Source organism: Ammospiza caudacuta, chromosome 2 (assembly GCF_027887145.1).
Source record: "Ammospiza caudacuta isolate bAmmCau1 chromosome 2, bAmmCau1.pri, whole genome shotgun sequence".
Taxonomy (NCBI): domain Eukaryota; kingdom Metazoa; phylum Chordata; class Aves; order Passeriformes; family Passerellidae; genus Ammospiza; species Ammospiza caudacuta.
The window spans coordinates 96,315,113-96,337,714 of record NC_080594.1 but is presented as its reverse complement, the minus strand read 5'-3'; the positions used below and the strand labels follow the sequence as shown (position 1 = coordinate 96,337,714).

General features: G+C 44.4%; 2 protein-coding genes across 8 annotated transcripts in view; one reads left to right on the top strand and one right to left on the bottom strand.

Moving 5' to 3' along the window:
- The window catches only part of NAXD (NAD(P)HX dehydratase), a 51,337-nt gene extending 44,173 nt beyond the window's left edge, over window positions 1–7,164 (top strand). For 6 of the 7 annotated variants that reach the window (XM_058824994.1, XM_058824993.1, XM_058824996.1 and 3 more), the window contains 2 exons: window positions 2,376–2,496; window positions 4,912–7,164. In XM_058824994.1, coding sequence (XP_058680977.1) covers window positions 2,376–2,496; window positions 4,912–5,062 — 272 coding nt within the window. In that variant the 3' untranslated portion in view covers window positions 5,063–7,164. The remainder of the gene's footprint in view (window positions 1–2,375; window positions 2,497–4,911) is intronic. The other variant, XR_009275998.1, reaches the window with a different exon arrangement.
- A 1,039-nt stretch (window positions 7,165–8,203) lies between these two features.
- CARS2 (cysteinyl-tRNA synthetase 2, mitochondrial) overlaps window positions 8,204–22,602 on the bottom strand; it is a 35,520-nt gene continuing 21,121 nt past the window's right edge. The window contains exons 11-15 of the mRNA XM_058799892.1: window positions 18,780–18,918; window positions 16,681–16,804; window positions 14,673–14,771; window positions 11,084–11,344; window positions 8,204–8,377 (exon numbers count right to left, since the gene is read on the bottom strand). Of these exons, the coding sequence (XP_058655875.1) occupies window positions 8,303–8,377; window positions 11,084–11,344; window positions 14,673–14,771; window positions 16,681–16,804; window positions 18,780–18,918 (698 nt within the window). The 3' untranslated portion in view covers window positions 8,204–8,302. The remainder of the gene's footprint in view (window positions 8,378–11,083; window positions 11,345–14,672; window positions 14,772–16,680; window positions 16,805–18,779; window positions 18,919–22,602) is intronic.

Genomic DNA, 22,602 nt, shown 5'->3' with positions numbered 1-22,602 from the left:
ACTAGCAGAGTGAAGACAGCAGTTCTGTGTTGCTGTTCTAGGAGAAGGGTGAGAAAAGTATCCCATGTTGATTTGGCAGTGTGGCAGTTTGTCTTGATGCCACTGTGGGACTACTTCTTAGATTTTAAAAGCTCTTAATAATGGCTGTAATTCAGAAGTGTTTTTAAATCCTTTTCCCATTGCCTGTCATCATGTTCATCATCCTTTTATATTGAGGTGTTCTTTGATCAGCCGAGCCTCTGCACAAGAATTGTGTTATATCTCCCTCCTCATTCAAGTGAATTTCCTCTAGTTCTGCTTCTTTGAAGGTATTCCAAGGATTTGTTTTCCAGCATCTGTGTGCAGAGTACAAAGGTCTGCTTTTATTGTTGCCTGTGAGGTAGTCTGCACATATTTGAGACTTACTTTTTGAAACCACAAACAAAAGACCGCTTCTTTTTTTTTTTTAGCCGAGTATTATAATTGGCCTAGTTTGAGATCTTGCTTTCCTGTACAGCTCAAAAATGACTGGAAGGTTGTGGGGCTACAGAATAGTGGCAGATGGTGACATACAGCTAATAAGCAGGGGCTTGAGCTCAGCTGTCAGTCAGAAGGCCCCAAAGCTTTTGAACAGAGGATTTCCATCCTGCCTCCTGCCAGGAGTTCAAGCCCTCAAAGTGAAAATCCTGTGAGATAGCATCTTCAAAGTAGTAGAATTAGAGGTAATTTCTCCAAAGCACTGTATTTAAAATAAAAATAAGAATAAATCACTCCACCTAAAAGGGCATACCTTCTTCAGATAGCTAACTCAGAAGGGCATTACACTTGTGAAATTTGACATTAGCTACTGCTCACTGAGAAACACATCCAGAATCTTAATTTGAGAGGGGGAGGGGGAAGGGCAGAAGAGTGATTGGGAAAATGAACTGCTGGCAGGGCTGCAGTGGTGTGTGCTGTGCTCCTGGTGACTAATGAGTCTTTGCCCTCTCAGTGGCAGCAGACAGGCACAACTGCCTGGCCCTGTGAGCCCCACAGTTACTGCTGGAAGGACCACTAGGAAATGGAGCTGAAGTACAATTCTTTGCTGTTGCACATAACAAACTGGAAGGGATTTATTGGCATTATGTAGTTTTTTACCATTTGCTAGTTAGAAAGATGTATCTGCAAGTCCTTCAGTTCTGTGCACATTTTTTCCATTAGCTTCAAAAAGAAAAATTTTTTCAAATGTTAAAAATATGGCAGTACTCCCTCTAAAACACCTGGGCTGCTGTGTTTATACTCTTTGGGGAATCCAGGTCCAGGCTTGAGGTAAGAGCTGTTGTCCAAGCAATGCCTGCTCTTGCCTTACCCTTTGTGGGATATTTGGCATGCTCAGCAGCACACAAGGAGTTGTGTGCACAGTCCTGAATCCTGCAGTAGCTGACTGGAGATGCTGAGGATCACACTTGGCCAGTCATGATTCTGCCAGGTCTTCCATCCTCCTAGGAGAGGAAAATAAATTTCTCCTGGGTTTTTGTTTTATTTTTCAGAGCCAAGCAAGAAAAAAGCTAAGGGTAGGTACATTCCCACACGAGAGCTTGGAGAAGGGTAGCAGAATTGATGCTGTTTTCTTTTTATGTGCCTTGTATGTCCTCCAGGCTTCCTGCTTGGGCTTGTTGAGAATGGAGAACAAAGGAGTTAAATGTAGTGAAACCATTTGTGTGTTCCTCATAGTTAAAGCTACAAAAAGATATCAGTTTGATCAAGGTCCTTTGTATATTTAAAATAGAAATGTAACATCTGATATCCTGACACAGCCTATCCACAGTGACACTGCTGACAGAAACATACACGGATGGTGAGGACACTGTTGATTGGCAGAACAAAAATAAATCTGTCTTGCATGTTCTTTTTACAAAGCTTAAGGAAAGGGCTGTTTCATAAAATATTTTCATGATGGATACAGTAGAACATTTGAGATTTTAGTTCTGTTTTGCATTTGCTTTTTGTAAACACGTTGGTTTACACTGGCAAACTCTGAAGGTCAGAGACCCTGAAGAGTTCTGTTTGTGCAATGGCTTTGGGGAAGGACCTGGTCAGTTTGGGGTGATGGCTCATGATGCTACATGAATAACTAAACTCACCTGTGCAGGCTGAGTGAAGTGGAAAAAGTGTGCACATTGTGCAATGTTATGTGCAAAGGATTAAAAGGTAATGAGAAAAGTATTTTTTAAAATGTTAATGTTAATTTTTTTTAAGAACAGTGTATTTCAGTGTATTCTGCAGCCTGTATTAAGTTGATGTTAAGTCCCACCTGTTAGTTGCTGTGTGCCTCAGAGGATACCCTGGCAGCTGCAGAGCTGTCACTGTAAGCAGAGGGATAAAAGTACCTGACTGGTTTTGCTTTGTGTTCACAGTTCTTGTGTGCAGCCATGAAGGAAGCAGCCGGAGATGTGGTGGGCAGGGGGACCTCCTTTCTGGTTCTCTTGGAGTCTTGGCACACTGGGCATTTGTTGCTGGAGCTGAAAAAACAAATGGGTATGAATATTAATTAATAACTTAATTGCTGTGAGTCTGTGTTCACCTATGGCAACTGTTGTAGACCTGCTATTATATGAATTTCCAAATGAAATTGGAGATTTTGGTGAGAAAGTATCCATGTACTTTTAAAAAGTATAAGGGTGTTCTAGAACAGTCTATATAACAGTAATAATTATAGTAATACAAGCCCTTCAGTAATCTAACATCTCCCAAGTCTGGGGCAGAAGAAGAGCCTGTGGATCTGTTCATAAGGACATTTATGTATGAGGTTTGTGTTTTCAAAACATTTGAATGTAGGCAGAAAGTAGAAAGGATAAATAAGTGGTAGTCATTGGCAATAACATCTCTGTAATTCAAAAGACATGTTGTTTGGCTTTGTTGTTTTATTTTAGTGAATCCTCCTGCATAGTGGCTATGTAATTCAGGGGGGCAGGTATGTTGAAACTTGCAAATAAAATACAATTTCAAAGAGAGTAAATCTTTTAAGGCCAAATGGCAGTCCACTCTGGTTGCACATAAAACAGCCATGCAGATGGCTTTTGGCTTTTTAGTTAAACGATGTCAGTTCCTGTGAAGTAGCTGGTTCAGATAGTCATGGAGTCTTTCTGTGCAAGCATCAGCTTCAAATAAAGTTGAAAGGAATGTAAGCAGTCAGGGAGTTACAGTCCCTCTTCTCAGTAAGTCAGGGGCTATGGAAGCTTGAGGAGTGCAGACCTGTTGTCTTTGGGATGTGCAGTGTCAGATGTCCCTGGGAGTTATCCAGGCTGTGTTACCACAAGGGCACTGCACAAGGTGCCTCAGGCTTCAAAATTCTTAAGTCTAACATACACAATCTTGGTTTCCTTTGTCATTCCGGGTATCTGAATTTGCAGCTGCCACTAAAGGAGGAATTCTGTTTTAAGTCATTAAAAGAGTGACTTCATTTTTGCATGGGGTACAGCACAGCAGTATTAAATTGTTGGAGAGATTAGCAAACACAGCATGTGTTTTCCAGGCTCTCCTGACTTGAGCTCCTGTGGCTTCTCTAAACAGCTTGCTCAGAAACTCCTTTATTTTATAGATGAAGGAAAAGCATAATTGGCATCAGCAGTGCATTGTGTGTCCTGCAGTGGTGTTAAGGTGACCCTTCACAGACACCTGCTGTACCAATCCTGCCTACCTCATGTGTTGCAGGAAAGGAGGAGCTTTTTGGGTTCAGTGAGTCAGGGCATCTGCTTGGAGACTGCACTGCAGGCAGTCCAGCCAGTTCCAGCTTGTGCCTGGCTCTGGCATTCAGAATGGGTCTGTGCAGAGAGGTTTTCAAGCACTGAGACTGTGCTGGCTTTCAGGGGTGCTAGTGGCACAGTAGGCAGGATTCTTCACTTGAGAATGCTGATGTGTTTGGTGTTTTAGCTGCCTTGAGCCCAGGGGCCTGTACACAGCTCTTGTTTCTTCTTTGGGCTTCCAGATTAGCTCTCAAGGTGCCTTAAATGCTCCTGGCACCTTGATGAGTACATGGAAATTTTGCTTATGTAGCACCTAATTGTAAAGTCATGTCCTGCTTTGTCTGTGTTTTACATTGGAATCCTTCACAAAATTCTCACTTGGCAGAGGAGTCAGGAGGTCTTCAGTGTGTTCCAGGCTGCAATGCTCAGCTGAGGCTGGGCTTTGTGAGGTTTCTGATCTTCCAGACCTGAAGCACAGCACTGGCTGCTGAACTGTTCTGCAGTTGTTTTCTGTTTTAAGGCAGCAGAAGTGACTCCCATGGCCCAGCCTGTGAAGAGATGCTCTTGAAGGTGAAAGGTGGAAGTGGCTCTGGACTGTGCTGGCTTCTCTGGGGGAGGTTCAGCATTGCAGGTCTGGGTCTGGGTACACTCTTGGGCTGTTCATAAGTGTGTAGGAGGCATTACAGCAGTAATGCCTTTAGCTTGTGTTGTGGTCTTCACTTGCCACTGTACCCCTTTCAAGCTGATCTAATGAAGGCCCTGGAGCAGTCTACAATCATCTCTTGTGTGCATCCCCATGACCTTCCCCCACCCCTGCAAGACAGAAACTAAATGGAGTTACCAAGAGAATGGAGAGGAAAGGGGTTGAAAGGCTGTCTGGTGAGCCTTCAGTCTTCCTCTGAAGGACAGCATGAAGCTTCACATCAGTGAAACTAGACATGGAACACCTTCCCCACTTTTTAAGCCTGTTGGCCATGGTGGTGTTTCTCACTCAGTCACATGCTGTGCCATGGGTAGGGAAGTATTTGATTAAAAATATTCAGACAAAGATGCTCTGCAGTGCAAGAGTGAGAACATGTTTGCTTAAGAGGCCTTCCTGGCAATGCTAACATTTATGGGTATAAAGATGATGTCCACCACCTCACAGATTGCACAGAAGTGTTGGGATTCTCTTTATAATGTTGTTTTTTGGTTTCTTTCCTTTCAGTCAAAATCCCTTTCTAGTGGCTGCATTTGGAGCTTGCTCTCTCACAAGGCAGTCTAACCAGCAAGCCTTTCAGAAATTTGGACGTTCAATGACAGCCTCTGACATGGTTTCAGAAGTTGGAACAGCTTTTAATAAACTTTTTGAAACCTGAAGCCAAAGCAGCAGAGAAGAAAAGAACAATGACTGCAAGAGTAATTACATGTACCGTAGAATTTACATAATGCACCCTTTCAAGTGCTGTAGCAGCATTGGTATGTTAGGTAGATTTTTTTATTTTTAAGAATAGAAAAAATATGATTAATGTAGATATTTTTTAAGAGTTTGGAATACAAAAATGTTTTGGCTGAAATAAGCTGTAGTTGCAGATCTGTTATAATATAATAAAACTAAACTGAAAGTATTCCTCTGTTCTTTTTGATAGTTATTGAGCAATAACTAAAGTGTGAACAGCAAAAAAAAAATGCACTTGATACTTAGATAAAATTCTTCCACCAGCTCAACTGAATTTCTTGGATTTCACCAAGGTTGTCACTTGTCATGCTTAGACCCTATGTCTAGAATTAGCTATTGCACTTCGTTTTTTGCCATGCTAGTAGAGTAAGAAGCAAAAAGTAAGCCTCTTTGGAAAGGGAATGCATGAGAGTTGCTGTAGATTTTGAATGTAATTAGTTGCCTTTTCCCATTCCCAGTCCTAGAGGCAGCATTCATTTAGACGAGGCATCCCTTCCTGCAATGTCCTGTTATTTTCTTTTTAAAGGTTCTCCCTTGGCAGAGTAAAGATATGCTATAGGTATCATGGCAGTAAAATTCTTTAAACAATAATTAGGCTTACCTGGAAAAGAAATAAATTTCTGTTTCTTTATCTGGTCTTGACTCAATATAATGAACCTGTGAAATTGTCATTTGGAGAGGTACAAGGTGGGGCACGAAACTCGGTGGCACCCAGCAGAACTGGTTCAGCCCTCAGTGATCATGGAACAGTGAAGTGCTTCTAAAACTGCAGCTGCCTGCTGGGGTAGAGCTCAGAGCAGCCCAGCACACAGATCTGTAGGTGGACAGCAATGAGCCAGCAGGAATACACCTTGAGGAACAAAAGGAGCCCAGGGCTTGTACCTGTCCCTTCACAGCACAGTGCAGGCAGCATGTGCTGCAAGTTGAAGGCAGGAGCAGAAATGGTGGTCCGTGTTTGAGCTTCAGGTGCAGTCCTTAGCACTGCAAAAAGCAGAAGTTTTTAGAGCAAAAAGCATAGAGGCTTTTACTTATATTTGCAGGACAGACAGACACTGTCAGGGCCATGCTGATCTGGCACATTGGCAGAGCAGGCAGGCATTAGGTGTTAAGCAGAACTTCTGTGGGATTTTGCACAGGACCATTCCTTAAAGTTTTGGAGATTTAGTCAAAGCTTGTAGAGATTGAACCTGATTGGAGAGGGAGGCAAGTTCATGCAAAGTAAATTTAAATGGCTGATGCCCTTGACCCTCCACTCCATCTCCAAGAGTTGCTGCTCATTAAAGCTCTGGACCAAGCACATAATGCATCTGGTCCCTGCAGGGGATGTTCCTGCTCAGCACAGCCACCCCTGCAATGCTCTGAGCTGCAACTGTGTCTCAGACCAGTCAGACTGTTCTCATTCCTTGCAATAGCTGCCTGCAGAAGGCACCCAGAATCAGAAAGGCTACTCCAAGTATTTCCCTTCAGCCCTTAAGAGTTGGTATTTATAGATGCACTGTGACTACTACCTCACCCTGATGCATTTTTCTTTTTCTTTTTAAACCAGTTACCTATTTTTAAAATAGGTTTTTAAGTGTTTGCTTGTGTTGCTCTATGAGGGTTCACAGACTACTCTTAAGAAATGAGGTTTTAGTGTTTAATTTAAGCAGTTTTGTAAACTGTATCTTTGGGGAATCTTAAGCTATTAATCCTCCCCTTAAATGTATTTGAGAAACCTGACTACTTTCAAATGAAATCAGAAAGTTTAGACTGATTTTTAAAACAGCTACTGCCTTTAAAATAAGTGATTTTTTTCTTTTAATTAGAACATCAGTGGTATTATAATCTAAATGATGAGTAGGTGAAGTCAATCAATTAACAGAGCTCAGTACAGATTTCAACTTGCCCTGTTGGTTTTAAAGCTACACAGAAGTTGTAACTCCGTTATTCACTAATGTATATGAATTGTTACAATTTTTAAACATTCTGGAAATGTAGCAGTTTCTTTTGGTAGGAAATAAAAATAATAGCAAATTGAGTGGACTTTGTTTGGTGTGTGCTGATCCCATTTCCCACAGCAGCTGAGCTGCTGCTCACCATTCACTCTGTTTTGCTGGAACAACACTGCCACGAGCAAATGTACAATACCAGCTGTGTCAAATAAGCACCTGTGCCCCAGGGCTGAATGAAGAGACACCCCACTCTTCTCTGGAAGTACAGATAATGGAGAAAGGGAGCAGAAAAAGAGCTACACATTTCATTCTCAACAGTATAAAAGAAAGCCTTTGTCCTTTTAAACAGTCACTTTGAAAACACACAAGTGCCTTGTAGATGAACCCATAATTTTGGTTCTTATGTTTTTGCAAATTGATTTAAAGAAAGTGCAGGTACCAGGTAACTACCAGCCCTGTATCAACACAGGCCCTAGAACACAGCTCACCTCAGGTGTAAGAGAGGCTCTGCCCACAGCCACAGCAGCCATGGCCAGCAAAAAGGTAACTGAACAGGTAAAAAAAAATATACTTTATACTAATATATATACATCCTAATTTTATCTTCCCAATTCTGGAGAGATCCTGAGAGTGCTACACTCCCAGTGCTACAGAAGGCTCCTTGTATTCTGTGCAAAAGCAAACAAAAGTACCAAGCCTTACAGGTAACTGGATACCATCACATTACGGGTAAAGGTTTTACAGGCTCAAAGCAGCACCACTGCAATAAGGAAATACTTTGAGGTTAAAAGTATCCCCCCTTCCTGCATCTGAGAGGACCAGGACTGTCCAACCAAAGGCATAAAACTTTAGTGTTTTCATCCTTAAGACAGGCCTAAGTTCTGGCCTCTGCCTTCACAATGTTTAGACTCTGGGTCAGGTCAGCAGCACGGGGTGAGGGCAGATGGCAGAGCCTTTGGGCTGGGGCAGTTCGTGCAGCAGAACAGACCCATGCCTCATGGTGTTAAATCAGCTCAGCTGCTCCTGTGCTGCCTTGCATTGTGGATGCTTCCACCACCTGTGCTGCAAGGCCTGTATTTATTTACCAAGTACTAGTGCCAACAGTTTTGCTCAAATTACATGCTATCCTTTTTGGCCATTCTGTTCAACAGATTTTATTTTGAAAGAATTAGTATTTACAACAGTTGCTGAAGTAGCTGAGACAAAAAAACAAGTCCAAGGATGAAGGATCAGCTTTTTTTCTCAGTCTGCTTCTCTGTCTGCCCTCCTTCCACAATTTCCCAGGTTGAAACAGCAGCTCTGTCCTGTAGGAGAAAGTAAGCAGGTCAGTCCAGCCCAAGTGGATCACAGGTTTTTTAACCAAGATTCACTCAGCAAAGCTATTCATCCAATTGAGCAAAAGAGGTGGCAATACAATCTCACAGGAATGCCACTGCTACTAAAAATGCTCAGAACAAAACTAGACAATTTTTCCTAATTTGGAGGGAAGAAATACAGAGCAGAAATGTCATCTCTTCAGTGTGGAATGCTGCAGTGGAGTGCAGCCTCTCACATGAGGAGCTACACTCAACTCATACAATCCTATTTTCAAGTCTCAATGGCTCATGTTCCTGAAAAAACACTCAATACATCTGAATGTATTGCTGAACATGTCTGATCTGAACTCAGGACAGAAGCCTGTTGATTTTAGTCTCTGTAATGTGATACTGTCATATTTCTGAAAGGCCATATTACAGCTAAATTGAACATTCTGTTTAGAACCAGCTGTTTGATTGCAGTGGTTGAAAATAAAAGTTAATCTGAGCATTGACACACAACAACATTCCATGAGTGCTGTCTCATGAGAGCAGCTGGAATTGTTGAATCTTTTTTTATATGAAAATGAAAACTTTTTGATGCCTAAATACATTTCACTTGGTACCATAGCTTCCAAGCATGCCACAATGACAAGAAAAGAAACATGGATTTTTTTAATCAGTCTGTTGCAAAATATGTAACTTCAGCCAACATCCTTTGCAATGAGCAACCTGACAGAAGAAACCAGACTAGGGAAATGACAAGCTAGAACCCGAAGGAGGAACTACCCTTTCTACAAAACTGATTTTAAGAAAATTAAGCTTTATTCAAGCCCCCCCTCTCTCCCCTGCCTCCAACCAGGGGGGTTCCCAGTCTGCACTGGATGGAGCTGTGGCTCGTTTGCTTCATCTCTTCTGCTGCTTTTCCACCTGCACATGGACTTCAGAAGTTGCTGGCTTGCTTGAGCCTCACATGACAGAGGGCAGTGTGTTGGCATTAATGCATGCACAGTGTGAGGCTCAAACATTTTGTGGGAATGAGGGGCTGGGCAGAAATCAGAAATTCACATAACTTCCTCAAGCCATTACTAGGCAAGCAGGACCCCTGTTAGGTGCTGTTTTACCACGGTATTTTTGGCATCAGCTGACCCAGCCAGGCAGACTCATGACGAGCAAGAGGGTGGGGATAGCCCTGCTTTGTGTAGGCTCTGTCTCTTTGTACACATGCTTTAGTGAGCCTGTGTGAGGAATTGCAGAGCTGCATCACTCAGCTCGCAGGACTCTTTGGGATCTGGAAAAGCAAGGTGAAAGCTAACTTCACACCTTCAGATACTTCCACAGTATCAGCCAAAAAAGCAGGAGTTCAGCTTCGGATGCTTGATCTGTGTGTGCTCCTAAGTGCACTTGTGCTTTGTCTTCTGGAGCAATCTAGTCTGGGACAGATTATGCTGAGCTTCATGTTATTAATTTTTTTTTTTAATGAATGGAATGGTTTGAATACTGGCTCATTTGTGGGGTTTTCAAATGTAAATCTCCTTAAAAACAAACCAAAACAGATCTGCAAAAGGATGGAGGTGGAGCTGCAGCATTTTCCCAATGGATGAAAAGGCAGGCTGCTTCTCCAAGACTTTGTCTCAGCACGGTTGTTTGGATTTGCAAACGTGCTTGGTAGGTGAGTGCAGTGCGGATTTACAAACAAAGGAAGGAGATGTTGCAGCTTCCCTTTCCTTCCCCAGCTGCAGCTCTGGCCCTCACCCCGGATTTTGCCGGCACGCTCGCTGCCACCCAAGAGAGGAGAGTGCCGACCGCACTGCGCTCCAACAGGGGCGGTGACAAGTGACAGCCCTCATGCTCGGCAGCTGGAGCCATGTGTGCTGTCACTCCATGATGTCACTGTGCTTTCCATCCTCCCACCGGCAGAACTATGGAACCAGACTTGCCAGCATCAGTTCCCAAGGAAAGGAAAAATGAACAGTATAAACTGGATGGAAGGAGAGAATGTGGAGGATTATTCTGCACTCAAGGAGCTACAGTGACCCTTGCCTCACAGAGGCAAGAAGGACAATGACCTAGAGAACTGGAAGAAGCAGCACTTAAGGAAGTAATGCAGATCCTTGGAACAAGGAGAAGGCAGTAATGCCATAGAGGGTCTTTTCCCAAGCCAGAGATGCCACTGAGATAATGGAAAAGAACACTGGCATTAGGTGTAGGCTAAAAGTAGAAAGCAGTTTAGAGAGAGGAGCGGTACAGAAATCAGGCAAAGTTCCTGTGGCTCAGGAACAATTGGGAATGCTGGAGATGGAAGAGGCTTTCTCATGAAGACTTATTTTTGGTGGGCAGTGTGGGGTAGGTAGAAGGAAGGCATTATTTTCACAAGTCATCTCGGTTTACTTTCCAGTTCCTTTGCAATCTTTTTTAAGACTGCAGACATTACTCACACCCTTCCTTCTGGACTGAACTTGGGCAACTTAGGGATTTCTGAACATTATGAGATTTTCATATTATGAGTGGCTTGCATGGAAACACAAGGCTGAGGGGGAGCAGAAGAGAAGGCAGCACTATAGCCAAACAAGGGCTTGACTTCCACCTCCTGCTACTGCAGTCACACAGGGAGCAGGGCACCACACCACAAGCCGTTGAAGGGGAATGAAGGACAAAAATGTGTTATCTTAAAAAGTGACTGAGAGTCTCACAAAGAGAGTTACTCTCTTCTACCTTAATGTGGATTCCAAAGGCAGCAAGGTCTCCACGCAGACTGTCACAAGCCTCCAAGAGGGGCTTTCTCTCCTGCATTAAGTGCTTCCTCTTTTCCTTCTGCTCTTGTTTGGTTCCCTGGGCTCCTGCTGCACCCTCCACTGGTGCAGTGTCCGCTGCTTCGGGCAGAGCCAGCGCGTAATGCCGGACCTTGGAGCGGAACCTCACCAGCTCCTCAATGACATTGGACAGCACTGCAGACTTGTCTCCTCCCACAGCCACCTAGAAATCAAACAGGGGGCTTTACAAACATCTGAGATTAAAAAATCAACCCCATCTCCATAGCAATGTGAGACTGTATCACCTCTCTTAGTTGTGCATCTTCCATATATTGGTAGGATTAAAATGTCACCATCTCACTAATGCTGGACAAAAAGTTACAGTGGAGTCACACTTGCAAGTAATTCAGCATGTTTCTGCACAAGACAGCATTTACCTTGGAGCAGAGTGCTCTCACGTGAACACAACACACTGCATAACCCAAGTGGGGAACTCATCTCCACAGGAAACCCTGGATATGCCATAAATGTACATAACTTGAAAAGGGATCTGACAAGTTAATGTAAGAAAGGCCTGGCAACAGGAATCCAACACAGCAAGGGAAGCCTAGCCACCAGCTCAGACAGCTCCTTGGCTGTAAAACTCCAAAGACAGAGAATACATCAGCCCTTTACTCTGTCTTTGAGCTCCAGACCTCCTTCAGGAAACACAAACCAGGAAAAGTATTTTGCCTTTAAGTCTCCAGTCCATCCTATCCTTTCTCCCTTCATCTACAGAAACACTTCCCAAATCCACAGAACCTTCATCCGATCCACCTTACCCAAAGTTTCAGCCACTCAAAAAAACCTGAGAGAAGCAGCAGCTACTGCACAGGGTGTGGATATTTCCTGGCTGCAGCTGAGCCCCTTCCTCCCCTCAGCCACCTCCAAGCTTCCCTGGCCTCCTCTGGCTTGGCAGGAGCCCCGCTGGTCAATGCCTCAGGAAAGGAACTGACTCAGTCCTGCTCCAACAGCTGCCAGGATGGGAGCTTGGCAGTCAGCTGAAGAGGAAGGCCACTCCTCAGCACTGGCACAGCCAGGCTCCTGGTCTCACTCCTGGCAGAGACACCATCCCTGTTTCTCATTAGAGGCGAACTCCCAAGGGGAGAAAAGGACAAACCTCCAACAAACAAGAGAACCTCACCGCGGTGTTTTATCACTAGCACATGAGAGTGGGAGCACAAAGCACACCAAGGCCTGGGGCAAAGCTCCTGGCAGCAACATCACCAGGCAGCAGAAGGGCAGCTGAGTAATTAAAGCCAGAAGGATCTGGGTTTAGTCACCAAACAGCAGGATGGAAACGAAAGGGAGCAGAGCTTCCGAGGCCACAGGCAAAAAAGAGGAGCAGGAGGAGAAGTGAGGGGGCAGCTATTGAAGACAAGAGTGTGAAATACAGTGAATTCCTCAAGTGTTCAAAACATGTAGCCATACTAAAGAAGAAGTCTTTGAGATTGAAAAAGGTAATAAATCTAAGTGCCAGAAACACTCCACAGTAACCTATGGCAGGATAACACTTAAATACAGAAGGGAAAGCCACGATGATGGGAGCAAGAAACATGCCTCTACAAACACCACTGAAAGAGTTCAAACCAGGCACCTACTGGAGTGAGAGCCTTCAAAAGGAGAAGCAGCTTTAGGAGATGAACAAATCTGCCACAAATCTGCCACATAAAACAGCTTCTCAGGGCTGATCTCAAATTTCTGGCCCTTTCTTACTCCACAGACTGGTCCCAGCTGCACCTGCAATACACTCAACACTGCACTCTTTGGGAGAGCAAAAGCTTCCCACCTCTAAAACAGGCACAATGGTTTTCACTCTTTACCTTTGCACATGGATGCATCTTACCTCCCCTGTGGATAAGATCTCTTGCCAATGCAGAGAGAGAGACAGGCTCTGTTACTGTCATACAGCCACTAGACTGAGATGAGCCATTCCTTAGCACCCCAACTGATGACTTCAGAAGCACAGGCAGCTACATTAGGCTGATTAGCTGAGATGAAGCCCAGCCCAGGAGCAAGACAGACCCACAGGCTACATGCAAACATCCAAATGAAGGGGTCCAAACACTGCTGCCTGTATCCTCTGCACTGTCAGCACAGCAGTGTCCAGGCCAGGCAGCCCTCTCCCACACATGGCAGCATCCACTGTGGTCAGGGACTGCTCCTGGCAAGCTGCATGCCTGGGGCTACATGGCTAAGGGGCAAGAAAGGCTGGATGCTGAGCTGTTCTGGCTGGTCTCAGAGTCAGGGAACAATCCCTACACCATTTAATTTACTAAATTGTGGTAGCCCATGGACCTTTCTGATGAAGATTTTGACACATTTGTTTAGTGGAAGCTGGAAGAGCAGAGGAACAGAGAGGAGTCTGACGACTTGCTCCTTTCTTCCTGCTTATCTCAGACCAGCATCTTCTGCTGATCCTCCTGCCACACAGAGAAAGGGACTAGCACAGCCTAAAACAAAGAAAAGCATTCAGATACTTGTTTCAGCAAAAATATAGGTGCAGCAGATGCCTGCATACAGACAGCCCAGAATCTGGAGTAATGACTTTGCCATCCAGCTAACAAAAAAATGTGTTTAGTATGCCACTAAAAATTAACATGCAAACTACAGGCTGTGAGGAGTAACACACAGCCAAATCACATCCAGACACTGTTTTGAAAGAAATTTTGTGAGAAAATCCATGGAGGCAAACTAAATAAAAACATTTACCACTACACTGCCTGATTTTCAAAGGATGAATAATGTTACATTTTCTTACTCTCTTGTCCCCCTCCCCAAAATAACTGTTCTGTTTTGCAGAACACTTTCTCTATAGAAAGTTTTCCACTACTTTGCATTCAGCTGCATATTTGAGCAGGAGAGGAGCAAAGAACACCCTGCTATTCTCCCGCACCTTGTGTCATTTTAAATGCTTCCATACATTGGGATATCACCTCCATATTGATGACTCTCTTTCCCATTCAGTACTTTCTTTGAGCTGTTCTCTTCTTTTTTTTCTCTCCCCATTCCTACTTTTCCAAGAACTAGTTATGTAAACTCATTGTCCTTCCCTCCCCATATCCCATGGCTCAAGGCAGAGCAGCCCCTTCCTCTGGCTTTCTGCAGAGGAGTGGGACCCCTCAACTGCAAATACTCACACAGCTATCAAAGCCAGCCTGGATGCAACCATCAGGAAGAATAGGAAAAGCTGGGGAAAGCCAGACACATAGCAGGATGATTTAACTGCCTCCAATGCTAACTTCTTCTTGTTTCATTCCTCAGTCTTTCATTTCCACAGCAAAACCAGTGCAGAAGTCACATGGGAGCACCTCCAAGAACTAAAAAGCCCACATTTTGTTCCACCTGCTCAAACATTCTCCTAAAACATCACAGGAGAAAGTGCAAGCAGTGCGGAAAGATTTATTAAAACCATAAATAACTTTGTTACATCTGATGCTTTCAGAAAGCACTCTATGAAACACAGGGGCTGCGACCATATCCTCAAACACATAGAAGAGATATTTCATTACCTGTCTTTCCTCAAAGGACATCCCAAGGGCACTGAAAAAGCCTTCAATATAGGAAATAATGCTTCCATACACAACAGAGCTTCTAGGAGATCCAGCATCCTGTTAAGAAAACACTCAAAAGAGATTGTCCAGTCGATACATATTACAGAGCCCAGCATCTCTCTGCAGCCTAGTCCACAAGGGAAAACTGCTACTAATTATAAAGATCTACCTCCATCAGGAACACCTGCCCAGACAAGCAATCTTACAGAGATACAAAAGCACCTCACAGTACAAAGGGAAGGGATTTAAGTACACAAGGGAAGGGAAGAGCTGATCACCAGCCTGTGCAGCAACAAGAGATGTGAGAAGCAGCCACACATTACATGTGTGCAGTAAATCAGAACTAAAAATAGCACTCTGGCCATGAAAGGGCTATGTGTATGGAAACAAAATAAAAACAACAAAATCCCACATTCATGGGCACCTATAATATAAAAGATTAAACCCAAATTTTTTTAGTATCTTATTGATTTGATCCATTGTGAGACTGCTTTGAGAAAGTGTATGGCATTTTGTCACACCCTGGCAGCACCAGCAATCAGCAGCAGCAATAAAATAAGGATTAAATGACAGACTGAGGAGCCATTTAAGGGACTAACCCTTGCCTAAAAAATAAGAGTGATGACATGCACTAGCAAATCAGCAGCTGGTACTGGATTTTATCTGACATCTTTACCGGGGCCTGAGATAAACTATAGTCTAAAATGTATAGGAAGGTCTGAACTGGGAGGAGCTGGAGCAGCCACTGGGAGAAAGGAACAGGAGTGTGCCATCTAAGGTGAGAAATGCCTAGCAGGAAGGCTAAAGAGAGGAATAAGTAGTTATGTGGATTTACTGACAGTTCTTAAGGAACTTTACTACACTTGTAATAAAGAGGGAACACTCCAGACAGCTGGGATGTACCCAGAAAAGCTCCACCACCTCAACCAGAAATCTGAGTCAGCTGCCCCACAAATATCCCATCCCATTCTCAACAAAACAACTGACAGGAGGAATTCAGGGGGAACAAGCAGTGACTGACAAAATGGGGGTAGTTGTATCTAGGAGTGGCAATGCCATTACAGATCCCTGCTGCTAAGTGTTTCAGGTCAGGGATTCACTCAGATTGTAAAGATCATTTGTAAAGATAAGGCTAAGGCTAATCTGTAAAGATTTGCTTATTTGTAAAGATAAGGCTAAGGAGAAAATTGAAAGCCAATGCCAAAACAGGACAAGACATTCTCTCTTAAAACCAGTTATTACCATGTATATAACACTTCTTTTACTGCACAAACATGGTGAACATGATGACACCAGTACTCAAGGAGCACAGCAACAAGGCTGAGGTGCTCACCTTCAGTGACAAAGGGAGCTGTTGGTACATGGAGAACACAGAAGTGCTTCAGACAGTGTTTACTGCTCAAGTCTTGTCCTTAGCAGATTCTTTATTTGTGTCAACATGAGAGATCTTAACAGGGTCCTAATTTGCCAAAAGCCATGTGAAGACAGGCTCATGCTGATGCCAGTTACAGAACACAGCAGAAGCCACTCAGTCCCCAGTCACCACCAAGACTGTCCAGGGCACCTGGGACTGCTGGCCAAAGCCCCTGCAGCAACCACCCCACACCCTTCCCAGTTTAGCTTAATTTCTGTGCATGGGCATTAAGCAAAGAAGCAGGGTAAGAACACAGAACCAGCACTAAAATTAGCAACATGTCACAACAGCCTCAGGACTTCCAAAAGCATTAGATATAAATAATATAGGGTAGCAGGAAAGAAACATCCTCTGGACACAACAGAGCACAAAACAATAGCCATGCACAATTCCTGTGCTAGGGTCAGGACAAATGGGCTCCATTAAGGTCAAAAATTTATGGAGCTTTGTTTCTGCTGGTTTCTTATGTGAACAATAAACTAATCTGTCTGCATTAAGCAGTAGGACAGTGGACAGCTGTCATTTTCTGATCTCTGTATCCTAATGGGTTACCTTAGTAACAGCCTTAAGCTGTCTGTTGCCATGGTGAATGAGGTCCATAATTGCTGCAACAGCCCTGGAGGTGTCAAAGTCATCTGCAAATGCAGCCTTCACCGTTACTTTTGTGTTGGCTAGCCTTCAAGAAGAAAAGGTAACATTTAAGATAAGACAAACAAGATGCCAGCAGTACGCTGAATTCATCAGCCATTCAGCCAGAGGGAGTCACTGAAAGGACACTGCCATCTCCTTCCCAGCTGTCCTGTGATGGGCAGTGCTGCACTCATCAGGGAGAATACATCTTTCTGCTGTGAAGGGAAAAATTTGATGCATGTTAAAATCCTAAGTGTTACAGCCATTCAATAAATGTACATGGCTAATGAGAGAGGCCAACAACAACAGAGCAAAGTTTGCCTTAAATCATTTAAAAACAGATGGAAAATGAGACTGATACTAGGCATTTCAAAGATCTTACTGAGTTCTGTTTTTTTTTTTTTTTCCAGCAGCCCACTAATCATGCTAGCAGCATGCTTCTCTTCCAAAGGCACATCACAGGCAGCTCTCAGGGCCTGGCAAGGAAGCTGTCCTGGGGCTGGCCAAGAATCCTGCTGGCAGGATCCAACTCAGAACCAAGCACTGCCTCCTCATCTCCCAGGAGAGCCCAAGCCCAGTCCCAAGGGATTGCACTCTCCATGGCCCAGATGGAAATGTCCAGTGGGACCATTTGTGTAACAGTGCCAAAGGCCAGTGGGCAACCAGCAGAGATCAGCACAGAACCAGCAGCAGCAGCTGCAGCCACTGGAGAGGGAGATGAGAGAGCAGCAGGGATAAATGGGGAGCCACAAACAGCTGCTGGCAGAGTGCTCCCACACACAGCCAGGTGAACCAGAGCTTGACAGCACTGCCCCAAGGATGCCATTTCCCAAAACAGTGCAAGGAGCAGGGGAACCTCAAGCTGTTCTAGCATCTCTGGGGCTCTCCTGAGCCTCATTTTCCCTGTTTCTGTATTTTTCTGCCTGGAATGCCTACCTCCCCTCAGATACTGGATGGCTGCTGTTCTAATTCATCCTTCCCAACACTTTTCCCTGCAAGCTTCCCCCTCTCCACTGAGTATCTAACACTTCACTAATTAAGAGCTTTGTTTCATTTTGGTTGTTTTTACACCTAGGAATACACAAGTTGTGCCCTCCCACACATCCCCTACTGATTATCCATTTCAACTTCCTCACACCTCTCAGCTTTATCTTGCACCAACAGATCTCCTGCAGCCCCCTGCTGAAGGACTTGCTTTTGCCAAATACCACAGCTAGTTAATGCAACTCCACTTTCCTGTAATGTGCTCCAGTGCCCGTTGCAACCGTCAGTCACTGCAGCCAGAAGCTTCCCCAACAGTGAGGTACCTGAGCCACAAGAAGCTGCCTCTCACCTCCACAGCCCAGGCTGTCTCCCCTCTGACTCTGCAGCCCAGAGCTGCCTGCACTAACCTTGCTTCAGGGCACTCAGTGTCCCTCCTGCCCTGGCTCTGTGCTCTGCTCTCAGCTTTGCACACAGCACACCTCAGTCCTGAAGATAATCTGGTTTTCACAATGGACTCCAAAGGATTCTCCTCACCATTGTCAGGGACACAACAATTATAATTGCTTCCTGCCCTGTGACATCCCTGTCCCTGGCCAGCCTCTCAGTAGCCCCTTCTCTCCTCTGCTGCACAGCACAGTGCCAGCCAGCCTGATTACAAATCCAGGTGCCCAAGGTGTGTCACTCTCCAGTGATTCTCTTTCTTCTCCAGTCACCACAGCCCAGCTCTGCTTACAAACTGGGGACCCTCACAGCTGCCACAGCTCTGCCTCCTGCATTGCCCACGAGGGGGAAAGCCTGTGTTAGGACAGGCACACCAGAAAAGTAACACAGATCTTAAAACCACAATGACCTGAGGACAGCACATTAAGAGCAAAAACAGCTGGCTAGAAAGGGAATTTTTTAAAAACCTGCCCTTGTTTTTGGGCTGGGGAGGAGGACTGCTGCTTAGTCCTTCTTGTCCTGCTTCTTGAACACGAGTTTGTCAGCCAACTACTGCTCACATAATCCCAATCTTTTAATACAGGAACTGCACTTACCTTTCCCACAATATGTCTTCTCTAACAGGGTCACACACCAGCTGTCCTTTTATATAAGCATTTGCATCTCTAATAAATGAGGAGATTGCCTGAAGAAGGTTCTTTGCATCTTCCATGCTCTCCTCACTAAATTCTACTGCTAAGAAAAAAGAAATCAAGGCATTACAATGGAGAGAATGTTGTCTGTCATATATAGGAACAGTATTTGGAGACAAAGGAGAAGTTTGTTATTATTTGTATAGCAAACTTCTCACAATTAACTGCACATTTAATTAAAAGCTCCATTCTTCATGCACACCAGGAGGACTAAATCAATATAAAAGACAATCACTACATATGACAAAGTATAACCTACTGGAACACTTATCAAACTGATTCAAAAAGTTGAATCTGAAAGTTTACTGAAGCAATCACTATTTAACTTTAATTTTTTTCCATTATTGAATTTCTCTGCCAAGTTATCAATCCAAATCATTAAGATTTAATATACTTCTAAGTGTTCTAGTGATGGCAACATGTACCTCTAATTTTGTGCCTAGTCTAATTTAGGTAGACACAATCTGTATTTGGAGACATACAAAGAAGCCTAACCCTCACCTCTGACTCTGTTCAAAGGGCTGCTTCACCAACATCTAAAATCTAGATGAACCTAAAATTTGTGATCTAGCTCCTGAACAATTCCCTCACAACATCAAAGCTAAACTGATCATACCACTTTGAGAAAGTTATTTTTAGAGAAAATACAAATTGCTTAAACTCATAAGGGCATGTCTAGGGTGGGATTCATCACACTCACACATATCAAAGCCTCTTATGGCCACTGAAAAGAAAGATAAAACCTCAATTCCTTGCATCCACAGCTGAGCTCCAGTTTACAATGAGATGTGGCATACAGGAACCCTACAGAGCTTCTCTTCCCCCAGCCACAGTAACATCAGCCCTGCCACTAACAAGGCATCCATGCACACAGACATCCCCACGGCATTCAGGGAGACCCCACCTCTGGCAGCCAATTCCACCTTGGGAGCTTCCAGAGTCCACTGCTGCTGGCAGGAGTCCAGCAGGCTCCCTGGCCTTGCCTGCACCCTGTGAAGTGCAGGAGCCAGACAAGCTCACTGTCACTTTTACTGGGAATTGCTACCAGTGAGAGGCTTTTCTAAATTTGTACAGGAATGTGCAATCTTCTGCAGAAAAGCTTTTTTTTTAAGAGAGCTCACCTGAGCTCAGTGGAAGTTGTGTCTAAGTCTGAATGCACTCCTTCCCCCAGGATCACACCAGAGCCATTCCATGGCCAGAGCAGCATTGCTTCACTGCTGTACTCCTGACCTCAGCAATAAGGTACATCCAAACTACAGCTGATACCAGCATATTCCTGGTATCATCAGCACTGAATATGACCCACAGCTTCCACAGAAATCTCACCTCTGGTCCTGCCTGCGGTGCATCCAACTGCTTTGTGGAATTACCCAGTGCTGCCCAGACAGACTCTTTAGAGCAGACAGTTCTACCAAGAGGACAGATGTAAGAGGGAAAAAGCAGCCAGATGTGACATCCAATCTCATTTCCATTAGCCTAAATCCCAAGGAAGCCTAACTGTTTAAACAGACTTTACACAGGATTTACCCCAGTGTAACAAAGGTGTAAGTCTGAACCTCTATTTGTCAGATTTTTCACTTGTGTGTAATTAAAAATCTGCATTACTGCTTCATTAAATCAAGCTTTACTTAGTTTTCAAGAAGACCAATGTACACACCTCTATAACACAGTGCGACACTGAGAGCGATCATTTATATACATTAGGATTATTCAATTGATTAACCTGGTTACAAGAATTCTGCAAGGAATAACTTGATAAAAGTTTATCCTGACGAAACCTACTTTAGTTCAAGCCATTCTTCATCCCTAGTTCAGGGCATACTCCTAAACCACTGCCTGCAGGCACTGCAAACCCACAGTAAAGCACAGGCAAGCCTGGCCCTATGAACCTTCACTGTGCTCCCCACTCCTTCCCTCCTTTGTCACTGACAGCCCAGATAATCCCCACTGCCCCCAGAGCTCAGCTGCACCCTGAGCAGCTCTGCCTCACTGGCAGAGAGGCAGAGAGGCAGATAAAGCAGAGGAACCTCATACAAAAATACATTATGCAAGGATGATAAAAGTCTCTTCTCTCTAACTTTCCTCCTCTTCCCCACAGGCAGGTCATGCAGCTTTGTCCTCCCTCTGGCAATGATCATCACAGGAAGGGACTCCTCTCTCATGAAACACATGCACATCCTTGCACACACCCCTTTCAATCCCTGCCCCTCCAAGGCTGGGCCAGTCTGGAGTCACATTTGACTCTATTTGTGCCTCTTAGCACACACAGAGACAGGGGGGGTAGCCCAGACAACAAAAAAGGCCCATTCCAAGCCAAAGGAAACACAGTTTCAAGCATGAACCATTCCCAACTGTCAGCAGCTGCCCTCATCCACATGCCTACAAAGATCTTTTTTACACATTCAATCCAATGATTGTGGTACCACCTGAGCCCCAAACCTGGATTTTACAAAAGGCTTTCTTTGGCAGGTAGGAGTGGCAGGAGCCATTACCCATGGGTCTAGGCCATAAAAACCTTTTAAGAAACAAGAAGGTGCTTGGGATTTCACTTCTAATAAAAATATGAGCAGACAGCAAGATGAGAAGAAGTACAGTAAACTGATGTTTAGACCAATACTGACAGCAGGGACACAAGCTGACAGGCAGCACAGTGAATACCTGGCTCAGTAGAGACCAACTCTGGCTCTTTATGGGAAGCTAATAATGGCCTTGTAAGGTGGAGGTGGGAAGTGCAGACTTCTGAGCAAGCCTTACCTGCCAGCTGGCTTATACTCTGATATGACACCGGCATATCTTTTCATCAAAGCCACCCACATCCAGACAGGTAGCACTCTTTTTCTACCTCAGGGGGGTGTTTATCCCAGAAGTAATGCAAAAAGCACAGGTTCAAATGCAGCCAGCTGACAGGGAGTGAAGAAAGCCTGCAGGTACCTCTCCATGGCAGGGCTCCAGTGCCATTCCTTGCCCAGCAATGCAGAGGTGCCTGCAGGCTTTCTTAGGCAAGGTTAGAAACTACTGGACATTTAGCTCTTGCTCACATATATATGATAGTGGTAGCAGGTGTAGTCTTTCCCTTGTTTTAAACGCACATTTGTTCACAACTCCCAAGTGGCCCCAACCAGGGAGACACCTAAGTGTACACAAGGTATTTCATCTCCTAAAAGAAGCAATCAGAAGAAACCACTGCCCTGCAGCATCACCCCAAAACAGCCAAGGATGCCACCAATCCACTGCATGCCACAACAGGATGCTGCTCTGCAGCAGACCTGTGTCACAGACATCTTTTGTGAAAAATCTTTTCTTGGGATTTTTCTCCTTTCTGAGAAGCTGTAGCTTCAGAAACAAGATGTAAACAATAGTTATCTGCTGCTGTGGAATACATTAGGTTTGTCTGTGATTGGGCCATCTTGCATGCTTACAATTAATGGCCAACCATAGACCAGAGAGCTTGGACTGGCTGTCCGAGACACAGACCTTTGTTATTCATTCTTTTCTATTCTTAGCTTAGCTAGCTTCTGAGGAAATCTTTCCTTCTATTTATTTTTAGTATAGTTATAATGTAATATATATATCATAAAATAATAAATCAAGCCTTCTGAACATGGAGTCAACATTCTCGTCTCTCCTTTCACCTGAAAACCCTTGTGACCACCCTCACAGACCTGCAATTGGATGCACCCTTTCTTTCTGTGACAGTGGCAGGGAAGTTAATAACCAGCTCTCTCTT